The sequence below is a fragment of the Rhincodon typus genome, chromosome 17 (genome assembly GCF_021869965.1).
Source record: "Rhincodon typus isolate 14 chromosome 17, sRhiTyp1.1, whole genome shotgun sequence".
Taxonomy (NCBI): domain Eukaryota; kingdom Metazoa; phylum Chordata; class Chondrichthyes; order Orectolobiformes; family Rhincodontidae; genus Rhincodon; species Rhincodon typus.
Genome location: NC_063348.1, coordinates 22836171 through 22856458, shown reverse-complemented (window position 1 = coordinate 22856458; position 20288 = coordinate 22836171). Strand labels below are relative to the sequence as shown.

Here is a 20288-nt window from a genome sequence, read left to right as displayed (position 1 = left end):
AGCCTGTACAGTAGCAAGAGTGAGTTTAGTAGAGAAAAGATTCAGACCAAAACATTCCAAAAAGGTGTATTTTATAATGGTCCAGAAACTTCAAAGGTCAGATCATTTTTTTTTATTTATTCATTTGTGGGATGTGGGGATCACTGGCTGGCCAGCATTTATTTCCCTTCCCGAATTCCCCTTGAGAAGGTGGTGGTGAGCTGCCTCTTGAACTGCTACAGTCCACCTGCTGTGGGTTAACCTACAATTCCATGAGGGAGGAAATTCCAGGATTTTGATTCAGCAACAGATAAGGAGCGGTGATATATTTTCAAGTGAGGATAATGAGTGGTTTGGAGGAGAACTTGCAGGTGGTAGTGTTCCCATGTGTCTGCTGCCATTGTCCTTCTAGATGGAAGTGTTTGTGGGTTTGGAGGCTGCTGTTTGAAGATCGTTGGTGAATTTACGCAGTGCACTTTGTAGAGAGTGTTGCTGCTACTGAGTGTTGGTGGTAGAGGGAATGGATGATGTGGATGTAGCGCCAATCAAGTGGGCTGCTTTGTCCTGGACAGTGTCAAGCTTCTTGAGTTTTGTTGGGGCTGCACTCAGCCATATCAATGGGGACTAATCCATCCGCTTCTGACTTGTGCCTCATAGATGGTGGACAGGCTTTGGGGAGTCAGGAGATGAGTTACTCACCGCAGTATTCCTAGCCTCTGACCTGCTCTTATAGCCACTGTGTTTATGTGGTGAGTCCAGTTGACTTTCTGGTCGATGATAATCCTGAGGATGTTGAAAGAGGGGGGATTCAGTGACAGTAACACCATTGAATGTCAAGGGGCAATGGTTAGATTGTCTGCTATTGATGATGGTCATAGCCTGGCATTTGGCATGAACGTTATTTGCCACATGTCAGTCCAAGCCTGGATATTGTTCAGATCTTGTTGCATTTGAACATAGATTGCTTCAGTATCTGTGGAGTCACGAATGATGCTGAACATTGCGTACTCATTGGCGAACATCCCCACTTCTGACCTTATGATGGAGGGAAGATCATTGATGAAGCAGCTGAAGATGGTTGGGCCGAGGACATTACCTTGAGGAACTCCTGCAGAGATGTCCTGGAACTGAGATGACTGACCTCTAACAACCACGACTATTTTCCTTTGTGTCACGACTATGTGTACAACTCCAACCAGCGGAGAGTTTGCCCCCTGATACCAATTAATCCCAGTTTTGCTTGGGCTCCTGGATGTCACATTTGGTTGAAGGCAGCATTGATATCAAGGGCTGCCGCTCTCACCTCACCTCTGGAATTCAGCTTTTTTATCCATGTTTGAACCAAGGCTGCAATGAGATCAAGAACTGAGTGGCCCTGGCAGAATTCAAATGAATAGGTTATTGCTGAGCAGGTGCTGCTTGATAGCACCGTTGATGACACCTTCCATCACTTTACTGATGACCGAGAGCAGATGGATGGGGCAGTAATTGGATGGGTTGGATTTGTCCTGCTTTTAATGTACAGGACATACTTGGGCAATTTTCCACATTGTCAGGTAGATGCCAGTGTTGTGACTGTACTGGAACAGCTTGTCTCAGGGAGTGGCAAGTTCTGGAGCACAAGTCTTCAGTACTATTGCCAGAATGTTGTCAGAGCCCATAGCCTTTGCTATATCCAGTGTCTCCAATCACTTATTGGTATCACATGGAGTGAATTAAATTGGCTGAAAACTGACATCTTGATGCGGGGGACCACTGGAGGAGGCCGAGATGGATCAACCACTGGGTACTTCTGGCTGAAAATTGCTACAAATGCTTTAGCCTTATCTTTTGCATTGATATGTTGGGATCTTCCATCATTGAGGATGGGGATATTTGTGGAGCCTTCTCTTCTAGTGAGTTGCTTAATTGTCCATCACCATTCATGATTGGATGTGGCAGGACTGTAGAGTTTAGATCTGATCTGCTAATTCTTAATTTCTGCACAGTCGATTAGATTTGTACAGGGGATAATTCAAAAGGCTAGCAACATTTGATATTATGTGAGAAGAGAGAGCTGACTGGTTTGCAAGTGGACTCTGATTAGAGGCGTGGCCATTGAAGAATGCACCAACTATGTGTTGACTGACAGTTAACTACCAAGATTTGTTTAAAGTTGTACCAGGTATTTTGGCACTGACTGTTCAGAGTATTGTTCTGAGGAATGAATCAGGGAAAACGTTTACCTATTTTAAATAGAAAGAGGCGCACATAAATACACATTCTTTCTGTGTGCAAAGAACAGGATTTTGTAAATTAATTTATTTTGTGCAATACTCAAAATCTGTACCATCAAATGACAATAACAATATTCTTTTAAAATTTCATGCATGATGTCAATGACTAATTAATTAAATATTATATTCCCCTTCAAATAAGTAAGGTGATAAGTAAAGAAACTTTCCCAATACATTGTAGTACTTAATTAAAAAAAGTCACAATTATTAGAACTTGTTCAAATGAACAATTTGCTAAATAAACTGAAGTGAAACATATTCTTCTATTTAATAAGGTAGAGAATTAGCAGAATTAGCATTAAAAAGCTAATATTTTAAACAATATGCTCACACCTGGAAAATTTGGGGATGAATTCTCCAAGGAGACTTAATGTCCTACCAGCCCTGGGACTGAAAATGGAAGGCAAACCCCATCTAGCAGGTGGCATGAATGTGGGGTGGCATTTTGACACACTTTGTCTGAAATGCCTCCAACATCTATTGCATCTCCCCCAACAATCCGCCTGTGTTAATTCCTCAAAAATTTCCAGTAAGTTAATAGTAAGACACGACCTTTCCTAATAAAACCTCACTGACTATTCCCAATTAACCTATGCTTTTCTGATAGTTAAGCCTACCCCACAGTATTGATTCTAGTAATTTACCCTGCACTAAAGTCAGACTGACTGCCAATAATTATTTGTTCTATCCATTGCACCATTTTTGAACGATGATACAACATTAACAGACCACTAGATGTCTAGTACTTTGCTTGCACCTAGTGAAGATTGGAAAATGATTCACAGAGCATCTGCTGTTTCCTCCCTGGCTTCTTCTTACAGCCCAGGATACAATTCATCTAGCCCTTGTGATTTTTCTACCTTCAAGAAGTTCAGTTCCTCCAGCCATTAGCCCCTCCCATGAGTTCCTCCCATCTCATTATGTTTATTTAATCCAAAACTTCACACTCCCTCTCTTTAACTAGAATATCTGCCTCTCCATTGAGAAGTCAGAAACAAAATACAGATTAAGAACACTGCCTTCATCTACTCTTTCCACACACAGGTTACTATGTGAATCTCTGATAGGTCCTGTACTTTCCTCAGTCATCCTCTTGCTCTTGGCATTCTGACAAAACATCTTTGAATTTTCCTTAAATTAACCAGCTAATGTTTTGTTTTGTATCCTCTCTTTGCTTTTTTGACTTCATTTTACCCCTGTAATTTTTTTACCCCTTTAAGCTTTTTAAAGTATTACTTTATATGAGATTGTCATTAACTCTATTTTACTGCTTTATCCTACCATGAATCTTCTGCATAATTGATTCCAGATTTGGCAATACCACTGTCTTTCTTTGTGGGAGCATGCCTGCACTGTACCTGCAGAACCTCACTTAAATGTTTCCACTGGTTAGCACTGACTTTCCTTCATGTCGTTGTGACCAGTTCAACCTTTGCCAATCATCTCTCAGCTTTGCAATATTTGCATTCTCCCAATTTAGAACTTTTATGCCTGTTCTATGTTTCTATGATGATGCTGAATCAAAATGTTTTTTGATTGCTCTCTCCAAAATGGCCAACTACTGCTTCTTCGTCAACCTGCCCAGTTTCATTTCTTCAGACTAAATCTAGAATTGCAGTTTCTGCCATTAGGCTTGTGGTGTACTGACTGAAAAAATTCTCTTGAATTAAATTCAAGAATTATGTGCATTCTGTGCCTATCAGACTGTTTGTACACCAGTTAATATTTGGATAGTTGAAATCCTGAACTATTACTGCCATTTTTTCAATTGTGTCAGAAATTTATTGACACATTCGCTCTTCCAACTCTCTCCTGAGATTTATGGGCCTATACCATACATCTGGCAGCCTAGCTGCCCCTTTTTTTTTTGTTCCTGAGCTCAACCCATATGGTCTCATTTGATGTTTCTTTTTCAGTTCATCATCCCTCCTCATAGTTGTTGTTGATTCTGTAACCAATAATGCTATGCCCTCACCTTGGATATCCCTTTTCTGCCTGAAAAATCCATATTCAGTGATGTTGAGCTATATCCTTGCCTGTCTTTAAGCTGCTGTGAGTCTATCTGTGCTCTCAGCTCATTGGCTGTATTTGCTAAACTCCTTGTGTTTACACATTTACCCTTTAATAAGCATATTTCCTATTCTTATATTTTTTTAACCACCACCCCCCTCTATTTTGCCAGGTGAAGTGCTAAATTTTTGCCTCTTGCCCCCTGTTCTGAATTTACCATCAGATTCCCAAACCCTCTGTCAAACTACTGTAAACCCAGCTCAACAGTACTACGAAATCTCCTTGCAAGAATACTTATCCTGATCCTGTTCAGGTGGCGAACATTAGCTTGTACAGCTCGCAGGTCCCACTTTCCCCAGAATGCATTGCAATACCCCAGAAATCTGATGCTTGCCCTCTTCCACTAGCCATGTGTTCTGTCACTCAAATCTTCTACTTTGATACTTACTAGCGCATGGGACCAGAAATACTCGCGAGTTACAGCTTTTGAGGTCCTGCCTTTCAATTTCCTATCCAGGTCCCTGAAATCTGCTTTAAGGACCTCATCCCCATTCATATCTAAGTCATTTGTGCCAAAGTGGACCATGATCTTTGGCTGGTCACCCTCCTCCAGAAGTCTATCATGAAGCCGCTCTGTAACATCCTTTATCCTGGCACCAGGGAAACAACATCCCATCCTGGGAGTTATGTCAATGCTTGTTTGATCCCCAACCATAGAATCAACTATCATTATTGCTCTTCTTTCTTCCCTCCCTGTATAAATGAATCACACACTGTGTCAGTCATCTCTCTCCAGCAACATTCTCCTGAGGGATTATCACGCTCACCGGTATCCAAAATGGAATATTGATTTGCAAGCAAATTAGACTCAAGGAACTCTTGCAATACTTGCATTGTATTCGTAGTCTGGCAGTCATCCATTCCCTCTATGCGTGTATGCTTCTAACCTCTGGTGTGGCCATCTCCCTCAATGTATTTTCCATGTAATCCATGGCAGTGACTTCAGCTGCAGCTCAAGTTCCCAAACCCAGAGCTCAAGCTTGTGTCGCTGGTTATGCTTCTTGCAGATGCATTTGTGTGGCACATAATTTGTATCCATCACTTAACACAAACTAATCTGCCAACCCATAACTATTTATTACCATTAGAATAGCGCAATGACTTACAAGTGTTCACCAATCAGCTTCTTTCCCTGCAGTGAATGAAGTAAGTGCCAGTTACAGGATAGTATAAACAGGACAAGAAGAGATGTGCATCCCCCTCACCCCAGCCCCATTCCCTCTAATATAGTTGATTTTCATTCTGTACTCTGTCCAAACAATACAGCACTCAATGCAGACAAGGCAGGACTATGGACTTTCTGAAAAGAACCAACTTATGGTTTAAAAAATTGGGTTAAGCCAGCCACTAATTAACTAACTACAGTTTTCTTCCGAGCTTATATACCCCCAGCGGTGTTCCAAAGGGATCAGTAGTGGGTCCAATTTTGTTTGTCATTTATATAAATCATTTGGAGGATAATTTAGGACTCATGGTTAGTAAGTTTGTGGATGACACCAAAATTGATGGTATAGTTGACGGTGAAAAAGGTTATCTAAGATTACAAAGAGATCTTGATCAATTGGGTCAATAGGCTGAAGAGTGGCAGATGGAGTTTAATTTGGATAAATGCAAAGTATTGCATTTTGGCAAAAACAAACAAGGACAGAACTTATACATTTAATAGTAAGGCCCTAAGTAATGTTGTAGAACAGACAGACCTAGGGTTTCAGGTATATAATTCTCTTTAAGTTTGTGTCACTTGTAGAGAGGATGGTTAAGATGGCATTTAGCTGGTTGCCTTCATTGCTTAGACCTTTGAGTACAGGAGTTAGGTAGTCATGTTGAGGTTGTACAGGACATTGGTCAATCCTCTTCTGAGGTACTGTGAGCAGTTTTGGTCACCATGCTATGGGACGGATGTTATTAAATTGGAGAGGGTTCAGAAAAGATTTACCAGGATGTTGCCAGGAATGGAAGGTTTGAGTTGTAAAGATGGACTGGATAGGCTGAAATCTTTTTCCACTGGAGCTTAGAAGGTCGAGGGATGATTTTATAGAGATTTATAAAATCATGAGAGGCATAGTTAAGATGAATAACAAGAGTCTTTTCTCTGGGATAGGGAAGATCAAAGATAGGGAGCATATTTTTAAGGTGAGAGGAGAAAAATTTAAAAAGGTCATGAGGGCTACTTTTTTACACAGAAAATGGTTCATATGTGGAATGAACCGCCAGACGAAGTGGTGGATGCAGGTACAGTTACAACATTTAAAAGACATTTGGATAAGTACATGAATATGAAAGGTTTGGAGGGATATAGGCCAAGCACAGGCAAGTAGGATTAGTTTGGTTTGGGAACATGATTGGCATGAACTAGTTGGACTAAAGGGTCTATTTTGATGCTGCATGACTCTATGACCCTAATAAACCTTAACTTCTATTAATTTAAAGAGTAATGGTTAGTTAATTGCGAAGAAAAAGCTACTCTTTAGAGCCAAATTACCTAAAGACTCTTGTACTCACAAGCTTGCAGTACTGAGCTCTCTTACTACAGGCAAGATGTCAGAAAGTGGCACTTAGTGTCTCAGTTGGTGAATGAGCTGCCAGGATACTCACAGCTGACAATATGCCTGAGAGCAGGAAGACATTGGTCACTCCCTGACCCCATGTTGCCAAATCTCCCACTTGCTAGCTGATGGCCAAGAGCCAAGAAAATTCAGCTTATAATCTTTTGCAGCATTTGTCTTCTCAGGTTACCTTTAATTTTTATCTTTTGATTACATGTTCCCAGCCTGCTGTTGCCTTTTTATTGGATGAGTTCATTGTTAAAACTAAAAGTCTCTTGAAAAGGATTTCATAAGAAAGGAAATTAAAATGCACCTGGATTTTTTTTGGGTTCATTGAACACTAATATTCCATTTTCTTCGACCATGACAATCTTAATATGTTATTAAAATTAATTGACAAAAAATTGCTGGAAATGTATAGCAGATCTGTTCACATCTTTAAAGGGAAAATAGGTTAACAGGTGTAATGCGAGGGAAAAAGAGGCAACACAGAGCCTAGGCCTTGTATTATTATATAAAACAAGTAACTGAATTTTACACATTAACTTTAAATATACTAGCAAAACAGTGTTTTTTATGTTATATTCATCTCCTGCCATAAATATAAGCTTTAGGTAAAACTTTAGGAAATGCTGCCTTAAACATTTGTTTGATGGAAATTATATTGTAAATTTGAATCCATCTGAATTGCTTCTAATGTTAAGTAAACAACATTTGTTCTGTTATTGGCTTAGTTGTTAGGAAACCAAAACTACTTTACAACATATGTAGAATTTATCAGGCAACATGAAACTGCAATCCATTTTACCAAAAAGTTGAAGGAGCATGGTATTATATGCAATGATGAATAACTGATTGGTTTGGAAGTCTACTTTATGGTATCAACCACAATGTGATAGACATTGTTGTAAGAGCAAGTTTTACACTGTCCTATGCTTTATCAGGTAATATAATCCACAAATAGGTTGCAACATTCCAAGATTTTTGTCTTATTAGGAGGATGTTCATGCTGAGAATAGAACATTTAAACATTAAACATACTTTCGAAAATGAAACTTGCAAGAGTCATGTTATAATAAATGTGATTGATATTAATCAGCTAGAAATACAAGACAGCCTTGTATTAATGAAATTAACACTCCTGTCAGTTGTGTCCTAATATGACAGATGTAAAAAGAATGGGAAATGAAGAAAGAAATCTCTGCAGCATTGGAGAAAATGTAATGTGGGAAATGACTGTATAGCTAAGTCTGTGGACTCTGCATTACAGATGTCAGTCGATAACAGAAATAACCTGCCTCCCCTTTCCCCCAAGCCCCATGATCACCACTCTCCCAATAAGCCTTTTCCTACTTCAGTTTCTTTTATATTCTTGTATAGGATGTTGGTTTTACTGGGAAAACTAACATTTACTATCTATTCTTATGATGTCTCTGGAGAACAACAAACCAAGAGAACCAAATTTATCCGAGCAAGAAAATCAACACACAAAATTGCACTTCATATAACTTTTACTCTAACAATTGAACCAAAATCAACATGAATCAACAGGCAAGCTTTGGTCAATATAGACTATAAATTACACATTAAATAGCAGATACAAGAAAGAGAGATCTCATGGAATTATGTTGCAATCTACCGAGCATATAATTTCAGCCACAACATTCTTCAAGACTATGAATTTTCTCAAATAGAATTCTAGCTCCTTTTCTTTGAATATTTAGTTACTGGTCCTCATCCAACAACAGCTCCCAAAGAACCCAAATCCCACAAACACAGTCTTCACCACAATGGCTTACTTTGCCAGAGCTTTCTCAGCTCAGTTCACAACAGTCTTAATGGTGGAGAACAACCAGAAAATTCTTATCCTTCTTAACAAATTTGTGTACTTTATGGCCAGTGCTAATTAATTAGTTTCTTTAAAATAACTAAAGCACCGGTGGACCTTATAGCCTTTCAGGAGGGTAGTGGTATTTTGGCCTTTATTGTAAGAGGATTTGAGTACAGCAGTAGCAACATCTTGCTTCAATTGTGTAAGACTTCGATTAAATCACACCTGGAATTACTGTGTGTAGTTTTGGTCCCCTTACATTATAGGAAGACTATTATTGCCTGAGAGCAAGTACAGTGAGGACTAGACTGAAAACAAAAAATTCTGGCAATCACAGCGGGTCAGGCAGCATCCATGGAGAGAGAGCAAGCTCACATTTTTAGTCTAGGTGACTCTTCATCAGAGCTGACGTGAAGTGTGAAGTACTAGTCTTGTCCCCAGGATGGCAGGATAGTCACATGAAGAGGCATTTTGGAAACTGGCCTGTGTTCTCTGGAGTTTTGAAAAATGAGAGGTGATCTGAATGAAACCCGCAAAATACTTAATGGTTAGACAGGATAAATGCAGATAAAATGCTTCTCCTGTTTTTTGGAATCTAGAACCAGGAGACACAATATCAAATTAAGAGGCAAACCACTTAGGATTGAGATGTAGAGAAAGATTTTACTTAGAGTCATGAATCTTTGGAATTCTGTTGCTCGGTCATCTGTGAAATCTTGGTCATTAAGAATGTGCAAGATATAGATTGACAGATTTTTAAGTACTACAAACAATAAAGAGGTGTGGGAAATAGTGTGGAAAAACAGCATTGAAGTAAATGATCAACCTACCGCTGCTCCTGTGTTCCAGTAGTGAACTTATTTTCCATTACCGCTGCTTCTATATCCAGCCTTCATTTTTGCTCTTTTCCACTGCCTAATTGGGAGATCTGAACTCATATGGTTTTGACCCTGTTTTCCAGTTTAAATCAATTTCACTTGCCCCAGAAACCTGAAGTTTCAGTCTTACTTTCACTGGAAACCTGAGGGCTCAATTTCCCTTTTAATTAGTATCTGACTAATACAAAGTTTGAAGACGTCACATTATCCTTAAGTTCCTACAGGAACTTGGTGGTGAACAGCATCTTGAATACAACTGATTGACTTGCTAGATCATTTAAGAGGGTTGTTAAGAATTTTGTGTGTCTGGAGTCACATGTAAGCCAGACAGGCATAAAAATATGTACAGACAGTTCAGGGCCATTGCTAATTTTCCAGATGCAGGATGTCATTGGCTGTATGGATATAGCCAGCAAGCTTCTCATGGACCAACCAGTGGCCTTCATCAACAAAAGGGGTTTCAACTCACTCAGTGTTCAATTTATCCAGTAAAAGTGGGCTCTCAAATTGTTGCACCAGTTGAGAAGCACCTACGATGCTTACATGCTGCAACAGTCCAAGTTCCTGCAGCTTTTCTAGTCCACTCCACATATTCAGGACAGAAAACTGGTTATTATTATACTGACAAACCAATGACTGGCTCATGCTTTTGATACACAGATACAGAGGAGAGATGCAACATCTGCCATAGGATGAGGTGAGCAATCATTGGGCAGGCCGTCAATCTACTGAAGATCTTATTCCCTTGCAAGGTGCCCCTGTACTTTGCTGCTGGCTTGAGAAGTGTAAGAACATAGTAGAGACACCAGGCATCTCACCATTCTCTCACATTGCTATGGCTGCACTGAACTTTGTTGCTGTGTGGCTGGTAACTTCAGAGGCACATCATCAGCTTGGTGCTTAGCATGGGCTTGGCCTTTCTGAGCCCACTAAGATTCAGTGGCCGAGGTGCTTGACAACTTGTGACCTGAATTTTCCAGTCTGTTTCCACGTTCTCATTGGCATCAGGGGCCAAGTTGTTGGAAGTGGCATTTTTGTGACACACCAGGATGGTCAGTGTTTCAGGCAGGTCTAAAGGCCCATGCTGCCTGTCCAATTGCAGGAGTGGACCCTGCAAGCCACCCTGTTAAGGGGTTGTCCTCCCACACCTATAGGGTGGCCTTGCTGCAAGTGGCATTTAATGGAATTAGATTGAAAAAGGCTAAAGAGAAGTTGTCTTTATCCTGCTGTATGTCTTAGTTATCTTCCGTCACAGCTAATATGATTGATCCATTTGTGCCCTTTGGCTTCAATTCGTATGGATTCTATATTTATTTTAAAATTAATTATAACCATTTCTTTATTTATTACCTCCAGATGATACAGCCCCTCAGCCCATTTTACTTTCCTAATCCTTTGCGATGATGTTATATATTGCAGGATTTGACATCCAGTCCTGTTCTTTATTGAACCCATTTCATCTGTCCCTCATCTATTACAAATGGTATCTTGCTGCATATCATATGTTCCAGTTTCTCCATTTTGAAATGGATGATACATACATAGTTGTACAGGCAACTCAATTTATTTTTACATTTATTCTTTCCACTTTCTTTTCACTTTTTTTAAGCAATTACTTTATACCTGCCCATGTCAATCTCACTGACCACAATTAATGCACAAATCTGCCAATAACATACAAGAAAGGAATATGTATGAATTGCAAATCATCACCAGTTGCTTGCTAATTTGTTCTACTCTGCCATTAGTTTTGTGAAAATGGTGTGTTGCATTTGACTCCTCTATATGTGCATCACTCTCCTTTTAAATGAATTCACATCATATACTTCAATCTTTCCAAATGGCAAGGAGTTCAATATTCTCAGCCCTCTCTGTAAAATGCCTTCAGAATTATTTATCAAATGTGTTCATGTTTTGCCTTATATGATGTACCCTCACTCTTGGAAATGGCTTCTCCAGGACTACCGTATTCACATCATCCACTTCCATTGAAATGAAATTGTTATGATTGCACATTAAGTGCCAATTGAAAGTTAATTCTCTGCACATATACAGCAAGATCCTTCTTCTCTTGTACTCTTTCAGAATTGTATCCCTATTTTCTATGGTCTTTCAATGTTCTTCTGACCAAAGTGCAACGCCTCACACTTCTCTGCATTGAATCTCATTTGCCAACTATCTGCCCACTCCATCAAATTATCAATGTCCTTTTGGAGTTCCATACTGTCCTTCTCAAAGCTTACAATTCTTCATATATTAGTGTCACCTGCAAATGTAGAAATTCTCCTCAGCGTACCAATTTCCAGATTATTCATACATATCACCAAAGGGTCGTAACACTGATCCCTGGGAAACTCCAGACAAGCCTTGCTCCAGCAAGTTGTACCTAGAATTTTACATTGATCACGCTTTCTGTACTTTGTCATTTGAAGTATTTTGCCCTCTGGCTGAATACTTGGTGTAGAAATGTATTTGCTAAATATAAAAGCTCTTACAGTTATACATGGTTACAATTTGTTTTACAAGCTGGTCATATTCAAATTTGTTCGTTTATGATTTTTTATGAATAAATAATATTTTGTGAAAAATGAATGCACATTCACTTCGATTTGACGTTACAAATGTAGATATATTCAGAAAGTGCAACAAATAAAACCGGGATTTTGTTTTGCAGTGAATTCAATTTGCACTGCTGTACTGTTATACATAGGAAATGAACATTGTAATGTTATTGGATCTGATTCTTCAAAATCAAGTTACAGAACGAGAGGGCATGAATCTTTTTAAGGATTAACTTGATAACAAAATGTCATAACTTAATGCTCTTTCTCGGCATTACGAAATAATCTGTGATTTTGATTTGCATACGCGCCTCCTCTTAACCAGTTGACCGGAATGCGGAGTCTTAAGAACCAGGTAGGAATATCAGAGGAAGGTAACTTTGGAAACATGAGCAATTGATACACATCGAGAGCAATAGAGTATCTCCCTGCTGGAAACAAACCTGAAGATTGAAACCAACCTGCATTGTAGGCGGCACACATGGAGTTCAGACCTCAGTCCAGAATAAAGAGCAACTTTTACTCAACTTTATACTGTTTGGTAATATTAACATCACAAGGTAGGTGAAAGTAACATAACGGTGATATTAACGGGCGTAGTTCCGCCGAAACAAGTGTCGATCCGAATCAAAGTAACACAAAGTTTGGCTGATCATTGATATATTTTCAATGTATAGATGTGGCCTTAACATTCGCAACTCATAGAAACTTCAATTCACAATTCTTTTCTTTTTAAAAGACAAATTCCTATAGAAAGTAATGAATTTGTTTTTAAATCCCCTCAGTGTCAATTGTCTGGAGTGTCAACACCGTGCAAATGGCCATTGCGGAAACTTCGGAACAGTAAGTCCATCGCTAGCATCGAATAAGGCGAAATGTTTGGTACATGTCTTGGGCGGGGGAACTGATTAATCAATTAATAAAAACACAAGAGAGGAGTCGATGAAATAGAAAAGGTGTGATTATATTTATCCAAACGAGTGAAGCAGATTTTTTTCTCTCTCTCTCTATGTGCGGATATAAATGACAATTTCTGCAAGTGATTTCTGTAAGTGCCTGCTGTTCACTGTTTACTGTGAAGTAGCTCGGCTTTTATTCACATTCCTTTGCAGCAATGCGCAGCACATTACCAGTGAAGGTGCAGTTTACCTGTGTAGAACAAACCTGTCCTTGTTCTCTTTCACTAGGAAAAGCAACCGTACAATACGGCAGAAACGAGATATCATTTCCCAGGGAGAGCAGGTAGGGATCGCTCCCGCTCTCACTCTCATGTACCAGTTAAGAATTGTCTGAAATGTTGGTTCAGGTGGAATGCAGACACTGAAGCCGCCAGGGCAACAACCCGGTTTGCAATTTTCCTCAACCGTTAGGTATCCGCATTCATTAACATAAAGGCTACAAATCTTATTATCCTTTTTTGTTCTTAAAAAAAACGTAAGTGGCAATGTGACAAAGTCCAAATATAACATCGTATTTTAAGATAAAGGTAAATTATTGTACAAGCTCAAACACTGTAGTGCGCTGGAGCCTGTATATGCTACATAATGATTCACTTCTCACAAGTCTGTAACAAATAAAGACATGTTGAAAGGTATTCTAAAGTTTTATTGTAACTTCAAGAAGAGACTTGTTACTTGAAAATCCGACCTGATTAAAGAAAGACTGACAACTGAACTTTCTCGAACTCTACATTTCCTTCTAATTAAATTACGGTTTGGATGCACCAATAAGGGGAAAAAAAGAGTTCCTACTGATCAATCAGCAAATTGTTATTTGGGAGTTAAGAATGTATGAATAAAGTAACCTTTAGCATGTAACGGGAAGGACAGTGTGTGCTAACATGAAATATTGAGGGAAAGGATTTCAGGATTTTACATCTGTTTGCCAATCCTTGCGCCACACGCTTCCGTGAGATAACGTGCAGTGTCTGTTATCTGAAACGGGCGATTTAATCTTCTTCCAAATGTGCGAGGTATGGTGTTTGAGGGTTATCAACAATGCTTTCGAGTTCTTTAATTACTTCCAAATGACCACTTTTTGATTGTAACGTCTTTTTCGATGTACATATTTTCCTCAAGTGGTAGCATACTGATCACAAAACTTTATAGCTATTTTAGTGACCCTTGGACTTTATGACATGTACGGGATACAAACACATTGCACTTATCAATTTTTCTAGAAACGTGAAAGTTTCCCTATTGTTAACACCCCATCAATAAATCACTCCAGCTAATTTTATTTGCAATTATCCATTCTTAATAATAATTAAAGCAATATTTCTTACGTGAACTTTAAGACTTGTGAATAATAATGTGAATAACAAAGCATTTTGTGCATTACTTTTGAAAATGTGCTAATTCACAGCATTTGAGTGTAATAATCAAGCGTTTATTTGGTGGGGGCTCAATAAAAAGCAGGTGAAGTGAGTCTTGGTCGTGTAAAATGTATTTGTTTTCTTTGTATTTGTACACACAATAGCAACATCTTGAAATCACAAAAGATAAACAGGTGTTAAAAGAAATTAGTATTTGTCAAATTAGTAACTCCAGTTACATTACATTTGCCAATTCTAGCAGACAAATTATGCTCTCAAAATAATGTCTGCCAACTATGCTAATAGAAATGTTAATCCATTTTAGAGAAACTTGTTTCTTTTCTTAAAAAATTCTGATTAGTAAGCAGAGCTGTTCAAATGTTCAAAATTTGCTATTAGAGTTCATTAATAATAAACATGTCAAATTGTAATATCTATATTACAGCTTTGTATAATGCAATGTTATGAAGCAGCAAAAGTGTCAATTATAAGTTTGGAGAATACAGTTTTGCCAGTGTGAAGTCAACTTAATGAATGTTTACATCAGGCAACTGATTGAACATAAAGGCATTACATCAGTGAAGCAGTTTTCCTGTTCAACTTCCAGTATTAAATGTAACTGATTACAAATTAAGATCTGAATATGCACACTTAGCTTCTGTTTCTACGCAGAGATCAGTTCTTAACGAACAGCGTGTGATGTGCAACTGGCAGCACATCATAAGCCTGCTAGCTGTACCTAGCACATTATTGGTGAGCCTGATTTGTCTAACGTGACCCTATAAAATTACGAATGAAGATATTTCCCTTAATTTAGCTGCTAAGTTAATTCAATGGGAGCATTTTGGAAATTCTTCACTTTTTAATGTATGCTTTCCACAATTGCCCACATGTTGCAATTGAAGAAACAATCATGTAAAGATTGTTTCCTCAAGAAGGAAAAAAATTCCAGAAATGGTAGGTACACAAAAAGACAGTGGACTATGTGGGGAGGAGATTTTGCTCTGGGTTATTGGACAAGATGCAGAGGAGTTGACCTGTTTAAGCTAAGAAAGATGTAGACTGATATGGCAAATAGGTGCACAATTAGTATTTTATGTCTTTAGACACAGATGTGCTGGACTGACCACTCGCACATATTTCTGTATGTTAATATGATCTTAAATATGCAGCCTACAATTTTGTATTAAGTTTCATTTTGCTGAATGTTTACTTAGTCTGCTTTTAGAGCTTTAGAAGAGATATAGCTGTAAAACATAAGAATATGCAATTTGTATAATAAGGCAATGATATTGTTGCATTCCTGAGATGTTATTTTATAAGTGGATATAAACAAGCATAAATAAAAATGAGATGCTTAGTCCAGTTACCTGACTGACTGATGCCATTGAACCAAAGTAAGAACCTATAGTTGACCTGCATTTTCCTCAGTCTTGTTAGATCTCTCTGTAGAACCTATGTAAAAGTCACTACTTTGTAGTGCAATGAAGGGTGGCCGAGAAAGGTAGATCCAGACAGGACGGTGGTGAGGCCTCTTCTGGACTACCAAGTGCAGTTCTGGTTCTCCGCTATGGGAAGGATATTATTAAATTGGAGTGGATTCAGAAAAGATTCACCAGGATGTTGCTGGGAATGGAGAGTTTGAGTTATAAAAATAGGCTGGATAGGCTGGGACTTTCTTCTCTGGCCATAGGAGGTTGAGGGGTGACCATGCAGAGGTTTATAAAATCATGAGGAGCATAGATAAGGTGAACAGCAAGGGTTTTATCCCTAGGGTTGGGGGAATTCGAAACTAGGGAGCATATTTTCAAGGTGAGAGGAGAAAGATTAAAGAAGGTCATGAAGGGCAATTTTTTTACACAGAGTAGTTCGTGTGTGGAGTGAACTGCAAGAGGAGGTACAGTTGCAACATTTAAACGACATGTGGGTAAGTACATGAATAGGTCAGGTTTGGAGGGATATAGGCCAAACACAGACAAGTGGAACTAATTTAGTTTGAGAACATGGTCGGCATGGACTAGTTAGACTGAAGGGTCTGTTTTTGTGCTGTTTGACTCAATGACTCTATGAACTGCAATGGGTTCAGAGTCCAGACAGCCATAAAAATGAGGTGAAAGAATACATTCTCAATTCTTCCACCTCATAGTAACTGCACAAGTCTTGGCACTCTGAAGCCCATACATTGTTCTGTATCTGTCCAGTATCCAGGTAAAGGTGCCATTAATATTTGTCCAGTACACAAGTAGAGGTGCCAGGAAAATTAAGTCCCAAATGTTTTAAGATGAAAGGCAGTTAACATTTACGAAGATTAAGCATGAGTTAGCAAATGTATTCCCAAGTTTCAAAGTGAATGGAGTGCTGAAAAATTATAGTTCAGTTAAATTAATATTTGTGATGGGAAAGAATGCAACTTTTTACTTAAATTGTATCAACAACAAGAAAACCTAGAAAACAAAAATATAGTAAAGGTTAGTCAGCAAAGATTTTAGAAGTATAGGTAAGTTTTTTTTACAATTTTGGATTATATGAAGAAGTAATGGCAAGTGTAAATAAGGGTATCTGATCACTTACAATATATTTGGATTTTCAAATTGACACATGATAAAGGTCATATCCATGCAGTGTCAGGGACAAGCAGCAGGAAGAATAGCTGAAACAAAAGCCAAAATTGTTGGAAAACTTTAGCAGGTCTGGCAGCATCTATGGAGAGAAATCAGAGTTAATGTTTTGGGTCCAGTGACTCTTCCTCAGAATTGATGGTAGCAAGAAAAAAGCTGTTTTTTATACAGAAGATAGGGTGAGCGGAGGAGGTAAGGAATAAATGAGAAGTGGAGATAGAGCCCAAGAAAAGACAGACAAAGAACTGGCTAAAGTTCATCCTGAAAGAACGAATAGCTGCTAATGGGGACTATTAGTGGCTAACAATGGGTAGTAAGGCAAAAAGCAGTCCACGTGATAACAAGGCCTGTTGTGTAGAGTTTTGAGTAAGGACATGGGAGAAGATGCCTCAAGCCCTAAAACTGTTGAACTTGATATTGAGTCCAGAAGGCTATAGAGTTCCCGAGTGGAAAATGAGGTGCTGGTCTTCAGCTTATGCTGAGCTTCACTGGAGCACTGTACCAAGCCTGAGACAGAGATGTTGGGAACAAGGTGGTGTGTTGAAGTGGTGGCCAACTAGAAGCTCAAGGTCTTTTTTTTGCAGGCAGAGCATAGGTGTTCTGCGAAGCAGTCACCCAGTCCACTATGCAGAAGGATAGCGAGATGGTTACGAAACAGACAACATATGATTTGGAGCGTTAAGGCTTCTGATTGGTGGAAGGTGGGAAGCAGTGTTGGGACTGGAATAACTGCTTTTTACCAAATACTTTAATGGTCTCGATTTGGGAATCAAAAAAAGACAACTTAACAATTTGCAAATGACATCATATTGGTGTGTACAATTAACAGTATAGTTGTGCAACAAAATACAGGAACATGTTATTAAACATACAGGATGGGGCATGTAAATTGCAAATGACTTTTAATGTAGAGAAATGTGAGGTGATGCAGAGCAGGCTCATTAAGGAGGCCCCGACTTCCAGGCTGCTACCAGCACATATGGGGAAAACAGTCAGGCTGGTCACTGTACATAGCTTTCACCCAGTGAAGGTTAAATTCCAGCAGTGGCGGATAGTCATTGCCCTAAAAGGGCCTCAATTTATGCACTGTCGGGTGGGCTGCCCAACACCATCCCCACTGCTCGTGTAAAGGTGGTGACAGCAGGAGCAGATAGGTAGATTGTAAGCAGGCTGCCTGCTGGATCTAATAAGTCTCCCATTCACTGTCCCATACTCAAACCTGTTGACTGGGGTATGTAATACACAATAACAGTGAGTGAGGAATCTAACAAGAATCAAATGTACGATATTAATTTTTTTCTATATAAGTTATTGATCATAGGATGACAGTTTTTTAGATTTAGAAGTGTTTTAATTTTCAGAAATGAGGTTCAATATTCTTTTGTACTTTTTGCACTTTGTTTAGATTTTACAGTCACCTAACACTCCTTCCTTTGCCTTTGGAACCACAACCATTCCATGGAGATCAGCACCTTTATTAGAGGCGTCACCAAGTAAGGATTTTAAATTTATTTCTTTAAGTTTCATGTTGACATTAGACAAAATAAAATTGTGTATTGACCTACTAATCTGAACACTGGAGTTTTGACTCATCCCATTCGAAGTAACACTTTTCAAGAAAGAAAATAGGAAATTATAGCCAGTTAGCCGAACAGCAATACTGGAACCTATCATCAAAGAAGTTTCAACGATGCGCTTAGAAAATCAAAATGGTTTTATGAAGGGAAAATTCTGATTAGTTATTATTTATTTGAGTTTTTTGAGGTTGTAATGAATGAGTGGTTAGTTGGCATGATAAAGTTTCATGAAGTTAGGGATAATGTATGAACACTGATAGAGGAATGTTGGTTTTTATTCATTCATGGGATGTGCATATGACTGGTTGAGCCAGCATTTAATGCCCATCTCTAGTTGACCTTGAGAAGATGGTAGTGAGGTGCCTTCTTTTATTGTTGCAGTCCCTTTGCTGTTGGTAGAACAACATCCACAGTGCTGTTAGGGAGGGAATTCTTTGACCCAATGACACTGAAGGAACAGCAGTATATTTCCCTGTGAAGCTGGTGAATGGCTTGAAGGGGAATGAGCAGGCAGTGTGCCCTCTATTGTGTGGGCCTCTGAGGCCCATGTGCAGCAGTGATTTCTAGACTGGAAGTCAATGCCACAATTCACATTGCCATGTGTGGAACTTTAGAATGGCTTTGTGCCTGCAGGTACAGACGAAAGTTAAATGGTATGTTTGTCTTTTATGGTAAGAGGATTGGAGTATAGGAATAAAGAAGTCTTATTACAAATACACAGGTTTTGGTGAGATCATATTTGGAGTATTATATGCAGTTTAATATTCCACATTTCTGAAACAGTTAAACTTATTAAGACAATGGTTCACCAAGTTGGCCCTGGGATGACAGAGTTAGAGTCATAGAGTCATAGAGGTCTACGGTATAGAAAAAGGCCCATTGTGTCCATGCTTTTCAATAACAACCACCTAATTAATTCTATTTTCTAGCCCATGGTCCAGAGCCTAGTATGTCATGGCATTGCAGGTGCAGATCTAATTCCATCTTAAATATTATGAGAACTGATCCACGAAGAAAGTCTGAGCAAATTCTGTATATTCGCCATTGTTTAGAAGTTTGAAACACAATCTAATTGTACAAAATTTCGAAGGGGCCTGGTAGGTTAGACAGTGAGAGATTGCTCCTGCTCGGTGGGGAAACTAGGAACTTTAGGGGCACTGTCTTTGGATAAAGGGCCAATCATTGAGGATGGATGTGAGAAGAAATGAGAAGAAGAGAGAAACAGGTCCACAGCGGATGCTATTTTCCTAGCCCCACACTCATCCGTGGAACATCTGGATAACAAGGAAACTTATGTCAGGCTCTTACTCATCGACTATAGCTCTGCCTTCAACACCATAATCCCTACCAGACTAATCTCTAAACTTCACGACTTAGGTCTTGGCTTCACCCTCTACAACTGGATCCTCAACTTCCGGACTCACAGACCACAATCAGTGAAGATTGACGACAGCACCTCCTCCACAAAAATCCTCAACACTGGCGTCCCACAAGGATGCGTTCTCAGCCCCCTACTGTACTCCCTGTACGCCCATGACTGTGTAGCCAAATTCCGTAAGATTGATTTGTATTCAACAATGGAGCATCCAAAGCTCTAGAGACTTCCAAAGACTTCCCTTTGGATGAATTATTTTGATT

The 20288-nt window shown here is 39.0% G+C and overlaps 1 protein-coding gene across 1 annotated transcript in view; it reads left to right on the top strand.

The window, feature by feature from the left end:
* The first annotated feature begins 12932 nt into the window (after window positions 1-12932).
* otog (otogelin) overlaps window positions 12933-20288 on the top strand; it is a 220029-nt gene continuing 212673 nt past the window's right edge. Inside the window, exons 1-3 of the mRNA XM_048607318.1 lie at window positions 12933-12984; window positions 13329-13383; window positions 18479-18566. Coding sequence (XP_048463275.1) covers window positions 12959-12984; window positions 13329-13383; window positions 18479-18566 — 169 coding nt within the window. The 5' untranslated portion in view covers window positions 12933-12958. The remainder of the gene's footprint in view (window positions 12985-13328; window positions 13384-18478; window positions 18567-20288) is intronic.